General features: G+C 35.3%; 1 protein-coding gene across 3 annotated transcripts in view; it reads left to right on the top strand.

Annotated features, from left to right (window-relative positions):
* The window catches only part of AUH (AU RNA binding methylglutaconyl-CoA hydratase), a 119440-nt gene extending 106178 nt beyond the window's left edge, over window positions 1–13262 (top strand). For all 3 annotated transcript variants that reach the window (XM_061456362.1, XM_061456361.1, XM_061456360.1), the window contains 4 exons: window positions 7621–7808; window positions 9468–9518; window positions 11193–11240; window positions 12080–13262. In XM_061456362.1, coding sequence (XP_061312346.1) covers window positions 7621–7808; window positions 9468–9518; window positions 11193–11240; window positions 12080–12157 — 365 coding nt within the window. In that variant the 3' untranslated portion in view covers window positions 12158–13262. The remainder of the gene's footprint in view (window positions 1–7620; window positions 7809–9467; window positions 9519–11192; window positions 11241–12079) is intronic.
* The last annotated feature ends 1352 nt before the right edge of the window (window positions 13263–14614 follow it).

Here is a 14614-nt window from a genome sequence, read left to right as displayed (position 1 = left end):
GCTACATCTATAGGGAAAGACTTGCCATTGTGTACAGCCATTTTGCATTGCATGCTATAGAAAGACTTCTGTATTGTGTCACAGCAGCAGATGAGAGGAATATAAGAGGTGTTTATTAATATAATTCCTTTCCTTAGTGTTGTCTGAGAATAATCACTTATTTAATCTCTTTCTTCATTGATTTCCTGTCAGTTATTGGATTTGGGGTTTTTTTAGGAATTAAAAGTTAATTAGAAGGTGGTGGAAGAGCTGTAGTTTTCTGTTCATGAAAAACATCTGAGTAATACCAAACAATAAAATGTTAAAATACGAGCTTGCACTTACTGGGTAGGTCCACTGTTGCACAGGGACTGTCTAGTAGAAAATCTATCCCATGTACATTTAAAGTTGTTAGGTATCTTAACACAAAATTATGTGCTTATTAAAGTGAAAATTTTTAATGCATTTGGGCTGTAATGTCTTTTAAAATTCTGATTCTCAAAATGTTAGCAATGTGAATTAAGCAAAATTTATCAGTGAGGGAAGAAGAGTTGTTTTATATGTATACCATCTGTTTAGTCTTTTAATAGTGGTGGTTCTGTCTGCCCTCCTTTGATTGATCCTGAACAGCAATATATGGAACTGAGGGTCAGTCAAAAGTAGTAGAGAGATGCAATTTCCTGATAAGGACATGAACCAATAAGCAATTTAGATCTTCTTCCAGTCTTTCATAGCTGGAGGGTATCTGCTGCTCTCAGTATAGCTGAGTAGTGACTGAATTCTATTTCGATAGCAAATAAAGAAGTTTTCTGTGGGGCCTATAAAGGGTGATCCTGGCTTTGGAAAAGTAGCCTTTCTCCCAGTCTGTGTCATAGGCTTCTAACCTGGTTCAGATCGTTTTAACTGCAATTTCTTAGGCCAGTTTACTGATTTTAGTGATTTTATAGACTGAAGGCATGTTTATGTTTACATTTATGATTAATTTATTTTAATTGTTAATTGGTTTAATTGTTAATTTGCCATATAATTTTTCATTATTCTTGCAGATAGGCAATATACTTACAAGGAATAGTAAATAAAGTAACATCCAGAATACAAATTAATGTGCAGAAATAAAAAGAATATTTCAATTATTCATGTGACTTACAGAATTTTTAATAGCAGCCATGAATATTTCTTCACATATCAACTATTACTGTAGGATAACAAATAGAAGGATCTGTCTGGGAAGTTAACAGAATGCCATTCTGACACTCCTAGATAGTGCTACAAATTCTAACAGATCACGCTGAAGAAGTTAGGAGTATTTTTGTGTCTCAGAAATAAGTTCTGATTTACTGAAAAGTTTAGTTTTTGTGTTGCAGGTTGTTAGATTAGTGCATGCCATCTTTGAATGATTTTGGCCAGATTTTTGGTAGTCTCTGTTTTCATAACTATATTATGTTATAGCATAGGTACTAGACTCGGTGCAGTGTGGCTGCAGTGTATTTCTGCCTCAGCTGGGAGGGCATACTACTCAAGATGAAAAATATGCTTCATACGTACAAGTTAATTTAACTTATATTTACCAGTAGAGAGAGCACTCTGCCTCCTTGGGATTTGACAGCTAAACCAGCAGGATTGTGTCCTCGTACAGTCTCGTTGGCTTTGCTGTTTTCCTTGGGCTCCCATTCTGTGAGCCACCAATTCTCCTTTCTTTAGTGCTGCTCAAGTCGGAGAATTTCAGGGATGAATAATTTCAGAGGTAAATTCTTAAAAACCCATTACATTCAAACAGTTGAAAGGAGATTAATTTGATAGTAGTCAGAATGGGAGAAAGGATAGGGTTAGGAGTAGGAATTGATTTGGAGGTTTAGCGGAGTGATGGATTTCTTTGCTGTGTGGAAGAATAAAATGGTAGATTTCCATAAGGAGAGCACTGAAGTGAGGAAAATGTTCAAATCACTTGCTCATAAGCAGTGAAGACTTCAGATTTAATAGTCTGGTTTTTGCTTTGCTTGTTGTTTCTTTATTTCAATTCTGTTCATTAAAACTGAAGTAAGTGTCACATTTTGGGACTGTGATCTGATTCAAAATGTAAATAAAAATAGGATATTACTGTGGTAATTAATTTTTCTGTATTTCACTTGCCCTAAGTAATGATAGTTCTTCTCATGTTGTTTTTTTGTCCAGGTTTTCACATGAATCAAATCTGAACTGTTATAATCAATCCAAAACTGTAAGAACATGGACTGTAAAATTATTTATTTAAAAGACAAGTTTTTTGTTTTTATTACTGCTCATAAAGCCCACATGATTTTTAAAGTACGAGTATACAGAGCAGCACTGGTTTAAACCTCCTACCTGTTGTTACAGCTAAGTAATGACTTCATAAATATGTGGGTGTCATTTTAAAACTGGAAAATGCCTTCTCTTGGGCCATTTTCCATCTGCAGCAATATGAGTTATGTTTTAATGTGCATGTACTCTTGAATTTTGTTCAAGTTCGCTTTCCATTGTTGCATTCCCAAATGACAGTAAGACCAAGTTCCTATCTGGAGTAGCAGGAAGGCATGTATCTAAACCGAATGCTTGTGTGTGCTCATGTTTGTTGCATTTGTTTACATTTAAGTAGAAGCTAGTAATTAGATGAAGGGCCTTAGGCATTTTTCTTCTCTTCTTCAAATAATTTCAGTTTAAAAAAAGTATGGCAGGCTGTGCATTGCTGGTACTGTGAGTCCTGGGAGTTCATGTGTGGCAGTGCAGATCTGTGCTTCTCAAGCAGTGTTTTGGCTGACAGAGGAGTCCATGCAGTTGGTTGTACCACACTTGTGAGGGAAATGTGGAGTAAGTTCCTTACACCAGATGCAGAATCCCTTTTGGAGTCCATCTTACAAAAATCAGGTTCCAGATGCATTTTGTGGTTCCATTCATTTCACGTATGCAGCCATCTGCTGAGAAACTGTCTTCTATCCTTCTCAATCTGCAAGAGGATTACTTATTTTGAAAATGAATTTAGTTTCTCTAAATTACCCAACGATTTCATCTTTCTATATAAAAGCTGTGATTATTTAACTGCTAGTGAATTCTGAAAGTGTATTTACACTTTCCCTCATGCATCTTAATCATTCACACATCTTCACGCCAAGTACTACATTCTTCAGACTCAAGCTGCCACCTTCAAGCCACCCACGCGTGGTGGTTTGGTATACTGTAGGTGTTTTTCAGATAGGTTTTTTTTAATAAACCAGTCCACAGAGGCAGGTGAATAAAACAGATTGTGAAAATTAAGGACTGATTTGCAAATTAAGCTGGTAGTTTGGGAGCTGGGGTTTGCCACTGCCTGGCTGGCGTAGGTGCCTGGTCATGCTGCCTCTTTGACCTCAGGTAGGGTGTTTCTGATGTTCCTGCAGGGCTTTCTTCAGCTTGACTGGCAAGCCAAACTTCCATGAGCAGCCTACTAGTAGCTTCCTTTTGGCAACCTACTATGAAATCTCACGCAAACAACTTCCCTTCTCAGTCATCACAGACCCTGGGGTAACCACAGACCACTGTCTCAGGTTATATGGCCAGACACAATAGCAGCCTCACCTACTGCCTGCTCTTTGCCAGCTCTCTGCTTTTTGCCCCTTACAGAGATAATGTTCTGTTCCATTTCTTCTCCATGCTGTTTTCACCTGGTCACTTACATTTTGTTGCTGTCTTTCTCAGTCTGTTTTTTGTTTGTCAGTTATACAGTTGTTTGTCAGTTATACAGTTTGTGCCAGTGAAGGGCTTTTCATGTTCTCTTCTGTGGAAGGATTTGGGATCTCAGAGCCCATAAAAATCTATACCTGCATTTAAGTTAACTAAAACATGTACAACTTTGCAGGATCAAGGCCTAGTCTGGGAAATAATCTGTTGGAAACCTGTTGTTAAATATTGTCTTGGTAGAGCATTTAGGCTTTTGAAATGTGCCATGTTTTGAAAACAGCTAACAATGGATGTGTTAAAAGTGGAAAATATGTTTATTAGACAAACTTTTAAAATATTACTTACCTGGCTGAAAAGTATTACATTAAAATAATATTTTTATATTATTTTATTTATGGGCTCATATTGTTCAGGATTTGGTGTCATGAGCAGCAGGTTTCTGTGCTCTGTATTTCTATGAGTTTCAGTGGAAAAGAGAAAAATCTACTCCTTATAGCTTTATGCAAAAGACTCACAAAGATACATTTGAGCCATTTCTTTACTGACTTGAATAATTAGAAAGTCTGTGGATAAAAGACTTCGGATTCACCACTGATTATTAATAAAACATTAGAAATGCACAGGAGTCTTTAAAAAAAGAAATCCAGAAACCCATCAGTTAAATCAGTCTAATGTGAATCAGAGCTCATGATAGAAAGGATAAGATAGAAAGACTCGGCTTTCCATGACTTAACAGGATTATTACTGAATTAAAGTTTAGATTTTTTGTCAGAACAGAATTTTTTCCAATATGTTTTGACAGAGCTTTCAGCAATGAGAAACTACTGACTATAGATACTCTCTGCCAGAATGATGAATCTATTTCCAGTAAGCTAGTTGCTTCATCTTGCTGGATATACTCTTGGGAATTTATCATGTAATTCCCTTAATCCAAACCAGTTGTGTACATATTTTGTAATTGATAAATTACTGACAGTAAATAAGTATTCATAAAAAATCAACTATTTGTTAAAGAAATACCATAACGTTTAACATTTTTATACCAGAACTTATCAGTCTTGTATTTACTGTGTCTTTTCACATGAACTAAAATGTAATCTAAACCTGCTGTTTACAATATTACAACATTGAATATATACCACCTCAGATAAGAATGCATTTACACTGCAACTGTATGTCAAATACTTTTATCAACACAGTGAGTAATACCAGATCACTAGTCCTTGAAATAACATGTCATTAAATTTGTGAAGATTAAGCAACTATTCTTCCATCAAATTCTGCTCTACATTTAGATGAAATGCCTTGGTTAAGTCATGTCTTTGAAGGTTGGGTGTTACTCCCTTTAGCTCTGATTGTAGCTGGCAATCATTATATGTTCTTTGTGTGTTACCGAAACAGAACATCTATCTGCGGTGTACTCTATGTCTTTTCGGCATAAATGGATGTAACTTTTGTGCGTTGGATGTATTTTGGTGTGTTGTTTGCATCTGATTAATTGGGTCTTAACTGCTTTTGTGTGTGTGTATATCTTATTCCTACTACTGAGTACATGTGATTGATGCACTGAAATGCTGGCTTCTGTTCTGTGAATATTAATCAAAGAATATGCTGCTCTGCTTAATGGCTTTGCAGTGCAGGAGGCAGACATAGACTAGTCTGCTTTTTTTGCTCTTTAATCATTATTGTGTAAGACACTGGCAAGAACACTTTTTTCATCTATAAACACAATTTCATGCTTAAATATATCCATTGTTTGTTCAAAGTTATGAAATATTGTTGCTCAATTAAATTTTGTTTTCAACATTTCCTGGTAAAAGCAGTAATAGAAGAGATAAAATAGTAAAAGAAGAGGAGATAATGAAGTATAAAAAAATATTAGGCATACCAGGTGAGGAGTAAGCAGAAGGTGTGGAGTCAGTAAATTCAGCTTCATATGGTTTCAGGTCTTACAATTTGGACAAATTGTTTTCTTTAACCAAAGATTGAATTACTATGGTGAAAGGGGTAATTTATGACCAACCTATTCTTAAAGAGAGCCAGTGTAGAAATATGCTGCATTCTGATGTACACTTAACATGTTTGTGGTGATACTGGTACATCTCAGTATCATAAGCAGCAAACTTCTTGAAAACACAGCTCACATTTTTATGGCATGTAGTTCTGATATAAATGTTGATAGCTACAGTTTTAATCATCCTCCGTGAATCTCACCAGAAGGCTAATAGGAAGGCTTAGGCTTCAGGGTTTGTAGTATTTTACAAGGAGTTTTGTCTTAGTCTCCTCCTGCTTCCCTGCCCCCCCCCACCCCTTCACAAAAATTCTCTAGAGTAGGGTCTTTTTCTAAATTACGCTGTTAGCAAAGTTTCCCCCTAACACTGTCAGTGGCTTAGCTGTACAACTAACAGAATTAGCAGAATTTGATGAAGAGGAGTTCCTCTTGCTGTTGCCTATTGCCTTTGACCAACAGGGCACTCTTGCTAAAACCCTCCTAGAGTGGTAGAACATAAAGAATATCACATTATTTGTGTTTACAAATGTTGTTCCACAGATTATTTTTTTTTTAATCTGAGTGTAAGCATTTTTTTCATTTTTGCAGTTTCAGCGCAGAAAACATGTCTCTGTTTTTGTTATAGATCATGATTTTTTAGTATTCTGGAGAGGCACAAGGCAGGAATCCCCCAACCTTTCTGCATTTTTGTGTGATGTCATGTGTTCAAAGACAAGTTCATTTTTATGGAAAGGAATACAATAGCTGAAGCTTGTGATTCATAAAAAAGCAGTAGTTGAAAGCTAGATCACTGAACCACAAAAACCTTTGCTTGTATCTACTCAGCTTACTTGTCTCAGAGATGTATTTAAAGTATTTTCAGGAAACATCAGTAAGAGAACTCTATGGCTTTAATAAAATACTGTCTTAGCCCAACATTATCTAGTGGAAATTAATCTATTTTATTAGTTGAACACACATTTATCCGGTGTTTTACTGTCTCTTTTTGAACACCACATACAAATATTCCTCTCGCATTTATACATATATTTATATTTGAAATTATAGTCTTGCTTTTGCAGAAATAGCTATTTGGACAAAAATTTTTACTTACAGAATGTCTGTATAAATTGAATATTTGTTTCAGATCCATGTCAAAAAGGTAGAACTTCTGTATTTTCAAAATCCTTTCCCCTGGATGAAGGCCGTTTCCACTGTTTTAATTCACACAAACATCTGCTTCTGTCATTTTGAGTATGCTTTTTCAGTTCCGATAATGATTATTCCCACATTCTCATTGTTTGTCAGTTCTGGAAAGTTAATTGTTAGTCCAACTAAGCAACCTCCACATGTCTGGTTAATGTGTCTGCTTACTGATCTTCTGTAAATGCTGATCTGCCAAAGAGGTTTTTAAGATAATGAGATAAAGCTAACCAAATTTAGGTGCCTTACTCTGCTGATCCACACCTGCCATGGCTTTTTAAAGACCTTGTGTAGTGGTATGAGTTCAGTTTACATATGAATACTGTCCCTAACATTTGCAAATTTTAGCATGGACTACTCTTTAGTTAGAGTATATATTCTTTGTGAGAATAGTTCTTCAGAAGTGTTCATATTGTAGTGATAAATATCATAAAAAATGGATTGGATTTGGTAATTACTGGCAAGTAGTTTTCCTTCAGTTTCTTGCTGATATGGATAAGGTAACTTGTCTGCAATAGAACAGAATAAATTATTAATATTGCCTCTTTTCAGTTATTTACATGTCTTTCTGAGAAACAGAGCAGTTGGTTTATTTTTAGATGTAGTTTCAAAACTGAAGAAAGCATTAGGAATGCCTTTGTATGGTAATTTAATTTCTGTATGCTCATATAATTATTTATGGAATTAAAAATATTTGAGCTGAACAAGGCATCCACGTTAGTGATATAAATGGATGGAAAACTAATACTCGCATTTTCTCTTTTTCCAAATTTTAGGGGGGACACAGAGATTACCTCGCACAATTGGAGTGTCTTTGGCAAAAGAACTAATCTTCTCTGCGCGTATTGTAGATGGTGAGGAAGCAAAATCAATAGGATTGATTAGCCATGTGGTAGAACAGAATGAAGCAGGGGATGCTGCATACAGAAGAGCATTAGCTCTGGCAAAAGAATTTTTACCTCAGGTAAAATAAATTGTTTTGAATTTAGTTTTTAGTTTTTGACAAACATTGAAAAAGAACCATCTCTAATAAGAAAAACTGTCATGAAGTTACATATTAGAGCCATTCTAGTTATGCGGACTGCAATCAGGAGTTTTCTCTTGTGTACTGAGTGGTGTTATTTGATAATTATTTCATGGTAAAGCAAAAATCCTTTGTCATGGTTTGGTCTATGTTTGTATTGCATATTTTTGCTTTCAAGTGTTAAGCAAAAAAGGGTACAGTTGTGGGTTTTTTTTAGTAAAGTGTTTATCTCAATAGTTTATTGCTGTTGAATGCTTCAGAAGAGAGGTAAAATGGTCCGTATGAAAGTGGACATATCTCAGTGTAACTTTTATTTTGAAAACATAAGGCTAAATGTAATTTCAGTGTTAAAGCAAAACCCATTTACTAGTGGAAAGTTTGCTTTCTGTCCTTTTTGTGTAAACTTGATGAAAGAATCATGCTTTTATTATCATTCATTCAAAGTGACATCCTCTTTCTGTCTTTCATAAAAAAAAATTGAAATGGGATTTACTAAATCCCTGTGCTTTAGAACTTGAAAATTTCAGTAAAAACTTTTAAGTATAACCCTTACAGGAGTGTTTGTGTTTGCTAATGACTGCCTGTTCCCCTGTTGCTATAGACTGCCAGCTGTTTGTTCAGGGTAGGATAAACCTACTTTTCAAGTGGAGTCTCCCAGGTAGAAAATTCATAGAAGATAGAAGAAGAAAATAATTAGTAAACCATTTTATTGGATCACAAGTGTAAGAGCGAAAATTTTTCACTGAAGTTGGAAAACGTTACAGATTAAATACAGCATTAACACTGGTTATTTTTTGTCTTGAACACCCTCATAGACAAATGTGAGAAATACAGTGAAAATTTTAACATGCAGGGATTCTGAAAGGTATATTTATAGTTAAAACTTCACATTGAAACGAACTCTAAAGCATTTGGCTTTTCCCAGAGCATCGGGCCACTTTTCTAAAGCAGTATCTGAACGTTGAGAAGCTGGTGCTAATGGATAGGCGCAGTTCTGTGACGATTCCCAAAGATGTCTTGCTGTTCTACAGCACCTTGGAGGAGGAGGGTGGGAATCCCTTTGCTTGCTGGGGACTTCAGTTGCTCTGAGAATACTGTCATCACCTGACCAAGTGTAGGCTTTGCAGTAACATATTTTAAGTTTAAAGCTGCATCAGTTAATTTTATTTCATTATCACATCATTTTAGGTGTCTCCATTGTATCACAACATGGATACAGGATTGACATTGTGAAAGCCTGTAGTGATGTCACTTAAAATGGCCATTCTGAGCCTTGTTTTGAAGGAAACTGAGCAAGACTGACAAAAGTGGAGATTCTCAGCACCTTTGAAACATAAGCCAAACACACTGCTTTAATTAGTTTCTTCTGAAAAAAGCATTCTTTCATTCCTTCTCGATATTGAAACTGTGGAGACTGAAACTAAGTTTGCAAGCATCTACTGTAGTGATACAGTTTATGATATTTGATATATTTACTATAAAAGTGATGAATGTCAAAGGCTAGAAGATCCCAATGTAAGAACAATGATGTGCAGATTCTTCACTGCATTATCTTGTACATTTTGATGATATGTAAATGATCTTTTTCTTTCATTTTAGGGACCAGTAGCAATGAGAGTTGCAAAACTGGCCATCAATCAGGGAATGGAGGTAAGGGTCTGTACTTTCCTAAGAGTAAGTAGAAGTCAAACTGGCGACAGGTATACTATGGTAGAACTGCTTTTTTGTTTTTCAGTGTATTGTCTTTCAAAATCTATTTAGTCAAAACTTTTTCAAAGATGAAATGCAGTTTTTGTATGTCTCAAACTCTTGAGAGTAGGGTTGATGCTGTTTTCTGTAATGAGGCTTAGTAACCTTGTGTCTGTCCAGAAGTAATGCACTCAGCTAATGATTAATACTAGAAAGTAAATATAAACTACTATGAACAAGTTGCCTTTCATGGAAGAAAACCTGAAAGTCATACTCTATCAAGCTTGTCAATGCTCTCAGTGTTTAGTAACTAATACAGTTAAAGGCCAAAAGGCATGTTACTTATTTTTAATAATTTACTAGAGGTTAGTGTTAAAATTAAATCGAGTCTGATTTCATACTTGATTCTGATTGCCACTCCTTCTTGAACACTATTGATGTAGCACTCAGGTTTGTTAAAATCCAGTCCTGAATACGTCCCTACATGTGTTTTACTTCAGGCTTGTGAATCATCTTGCTAAGATCAGCAGGACTATTCATATTTAAAGTTAAGCATATGCTCTGCACTAGGACACCTACAGCTCAACCAAATTTAAGAATGGACCTCTTAAAAGTCTCAAAATCAACCAATAATGTAATTGAGTTCAGCAAAAGCATACCACCAGCAAGTTTTGGCCTGAGAACCAAACTGAAATACTAGTGTGCAAAAAGTGTATTTGTTAGGTTTCCACAGCAAGTTATGCTGTAATTCAAGATTTATTTCAGTGGTATCCAAGGTTCAAAATGGTACAAGCTAAACTATCTAGCTACCACATATAGTGGACTGGAAGGTCAAAATCATGATGTTTATAGAATTATGGACAATAGGGTTAGAAGGATTCTGAATGATCACCTAGTTCAGTCTTGAGGCTCCAAGACCAATGGAGCCAAATGTTCATTCAAGCTGTTGTTAACAAACCTTCCATGGAAGAAATTTCACAGTTTCCTTTGGTAGTCTATCCTATAGTTTATCTCCCCTTCACAAATTGCTTGTGGTGCATAGCCACAGTCCATTCAGTACCCATGTGGAGAGCTGATAGGTTCTGCAGCATCTGATGCTTAAAATAGGCAGAGAATTAATGGAGGGAAAATTCATCCTTTTCAGCTGTTCAGACCCGCTTACAAAGAAAAAAATATTATTAAAACTAGGTGATGATTCAGGATGGTTGTTGTCCTCTTCTTTTTATTTTAAATTACTTTAAACTTGAATTTATGTTTATTTTGTTGTACATGACATTTGAAGATAACTTGTTTCAGAACAATTTTTAAATAATCATGCAGTACATTCAATCTTTCCCCCTGTAGTACATGATATGATTACAAATGTGCAAGTAGCTAATGGTTTTTAGTCTAGATGATTTGTAGTGAAGAACATACATTGTTTTGACACTCTATTACATACTAATTGTATTGCCAAATAAGGAAACAGTTACAGAAATACTAACCACTCTCAGCACATGGCAGTGTAGCAATTCTGTGTTCAAAAGTGTTTTAGTATGTGGCATATAAAAAACACAGTACTTGTTAGCTGTCAGGAAATAATATATAATAAATATACAAATACACTTTTAAAAAATATTGCATTTTTTTCCTCAGGTCGACTTAGTAACAGGTTTAGCAATTGAAGAAGCTTGTTACGCTCAGGTATGTAACTATGATTACACAAAAAAAAACAGAAAACAGGCTTTGTGGGTGCCTGTTACAAAACATGCAGAAATTCAATTAGAAATTGCTCTATGATCTCTTCTACATTTAGACCTTCCTTCTACTTTGGTTTTGTAAGGTATTTAAGGATGGAGGTGTAGTTTAGGACAAAAACATCTCCCTGCCAAGACTGTTATGGTGAAGGTCATGAAGCACTACTATTCATATACCTCACCAGTCATACACTGCTATGCATCTGATCCAAAAACTACCTTCCTTTTGCTTTCTTTTTTTTTTTTTTTTTTTTAATATGAAACAACTTGAAGGACACTTCTGTAACATGTGCCACTAATGGTGTGTGTTCTAACCAGCCAAAAACCAAAACCCATGCCATCAAAGCATGGGAATAATGTATTTGAGTGAGTTTGTTCTTGGACATTGAGACAAGTTTTTAATCATGGAAATAGAAGCATCAGCATTAGGTACTTATTTAAAACATATGGTGATCTGATCGATAACCAACCCTCTCCCCTTTTCCCCAAACAAAGCAGAACACCAAAACAAAACACCAAAATCTCATAAACAAACCTGAAAGAGCTTCACAGCCATCTGTCTGGAGAAAAGATACTCTTTCTTTTCCCAGATTGTTTCACAGCCTTATACTGTGGCTTTGAAGTGTCTGGTACTTTCCTGTATTTGACCAGACATTTTAGTTTTAATTTTAGTTTTGTATTATATGTTGCACATTGGATACATTGAAGAACTAGGATTTGTATGAAAACACTTTTCTTGATATTGTTTTTGATGTCAGTAATGAATTGTTACTCTGCTCATTGCAGACTATTCCAACAAAAGATAGAATTGAAGGCCTCCTTGCATTTAAGGAGAAGAGACCTCCTCGCTACAAGGGAGAATAAAAGAAGCTGATGCCTTTAAAATACAGTGAGATAAAAGTACTGCTATGAGGACCATTAAGGTGCACCTGCATCTGCACCTGAAATATCACAACCACCAAAGTAAAATCCAGCCATACTGATGTTACAACATACATGAATGTGTCCATACTTGTACTGGGCCCAGCCAGAAATGTTTGTCAGCTCATGCTCATTACCATTTCTGAAGGCTGATATTCAAGGTCACAGGTTCATGCAGCATTCTTAAAATTTCATATGTACGAAACTTACCATTCCACAATTGAAATAGCTCTTTATATATACAAAACCTGTATGTGATGTTAAGTGTAAATCTGCTGTATCATTTTATCAAAAGAAAAGCGACTACTGAATACCAAAAATAAGAAATTGTGCCAAATATGCATTGGAATGATTCTGTATGTCAGTAAAAACTATAGTTGCGTATTCTACCTGAATATGTACATTATAAATAAAGCTAAGGGAAATGAAAAGGATTATTGCTTGGGAAATGTTAAGCTTATTTATCTGACTTACATTATTCTAAGTAAAATTAATTTAATTTTAGCACGTAATGGTGTCCTTTGGATGAAGTCATTGCCATTATGTTAATTCAACTGTATTAAATGAAGACATTTTCGAGGCCAGCCTTTAATTATGCATTCTTGTATGTTAAACCTGGCTTTGTCTTGCATTCTTCCAACGTACCATCTGATCATCACTGTCTGCTGTAAAGAAACTTTATTCCACTTGCCCCAGATATTTTAGATTTTTGATGATTGTATTAAAGATTGTTATGCAGGGATGTGACTAGTGTGCTGTTAGAGACTAGAATTCTCTTCTTCTCCAGAATATTGCTTCTGGAGGTCCTAATAATGTATATTTATATATAATGGGGATGATACTGAAATGTTCTTTATTCTGTGGCAGCCTCAGGGTTCTTTTCATATGCTGAAAGAGAAATCCAGTAGGTTACAAGGTGGGAAAACTGTTGTGATTCATACTGTATGTTCCCTGTGGACATGGCATATACAGCAAATGCCTGGAAGTAACCTTTTAGAAAGTATTTTTGTTAACTTGACTGGAAAATAAACGTGGCTTAGCAGTCAAAGGCTGTCTTTTTATATGAAAACAAATTTCTTCATGTTTGGTTACTATTGGCTCACAAAACTTGTGTATGCTCTGCTGTTTCTGCAACATTAACTATGGTCACTGTCCATATCTATGATGATAAAGCAGCTGATCAACATGAAATGACAAGAACTCATTTAAATTCATATTTAGACATATCATTACATGTAAATTGATTATAACTGGTAGAGCACACACTTTGTTGACTGGTAAACTTGCTGAGTCGATCATTTCATGCATGATAATTTGCAAATAATTTACTGGTTCTTGTTTTGATAGTCATATAAAGCCTAGAGGGTCATTTTCTCATGTTTTTGAAATGCTAACATGTCATTTTCATTTTTACTGAGTAGGAAATAATTATGTTAATAGGAGAAAAAATACTAAGCCTATGCTGACGGACTTCTGTTTCATAACTTTGATACACAGTCTAGTTACTGAGCTGACTTTTTTCCTAACAAGACCTGATTAAGTAGCTTCTGTGAATGTCTATTTTAAAAACTCTAATAACTTTAAATACTATAGCATCAGATTCTGTATATTCATGCCTTTAACTAGTAGTTGATCTCAGGAAATAATTTTGCTGTCACAGTGGTCTCTCCATTCCTTTTCTCAGGAGAAGATAACTGTCATACTGTAGCAATTTCAGTGCCTTCTTTGAAGTCAACAGCTTGAATATTATTACAAAGTGAGTACCAGTAGGACAATTTTTAAAGGTATTTTCTAGTGATTTTGAAATAATCCTAAAGGAACAATATTTTAGCTAAAGAAGTGTTAATCACTGTCTCTATTATTAAGTGACACGTTATGATGGCTGCAGTGCTTGTGATTAATAGCAGTATTAGAATTCTTCTTCCACAAGAGGGTCATTTGTAACAGAAATGCTCTTATAAAGGCTTTTCCCTTTGAAGTTATGATCTGGCAGATCTCCCTTCAAGTGCTTAGGCTCAGCTGTTTCAGTTCCTGGTAAAGCCATGCTTTTCTCCCCAGTACCTCATGGGTGACTGAGCCACAGTCCCCGCGTGATTCCTTAAAGTTTATCTCATGCTCCCTAGTTGTAAGCAGCTTTTTTCTCCTGCTCTGGCTGAGCTCAAGTGGATAGTGACTACATCTGCACTTCTCCACAGAGCTGGATATTTGAAAAGCTATAATACAGGTGGGTCTGTTGCCTTCAGCTGATTGCCTCTCAACAGTATAAGTGCAAGTTCAACTTACTAAATTGCCTAGAAATACTCAGTTTCATGTAGAAATTAACGTGTAGCTTTATATAACACATATCCTTTTAGCCTTTAATCTATGAAAGAAGTTGTGTTTTCAATATTGTTGAAGTAA

The sequence above is a fragment of the Pezoporus flaviventris genome, unplaced genomic scaffold (genome assembly GCF_033815535.1).
Source record: "Pezoporus flaviventris isolate CSIRO_AGI_PZ_B2104156 unplaced genomic scaffold, CSIRO_AGI_Pfla_v1 ptg000022l, whole genome shotgun sequence".
Classification (NCBI taxonomy): domain Eukaryota; kingdom Metazoa; phylum Chordata; class Aves; order Psittaciformes; family Psittacidae; genus Pezoporus; species Pezoporus flaviventris.
This window is presented reverse-complemented; position numbering and strand designations above follow the sequence as displayed.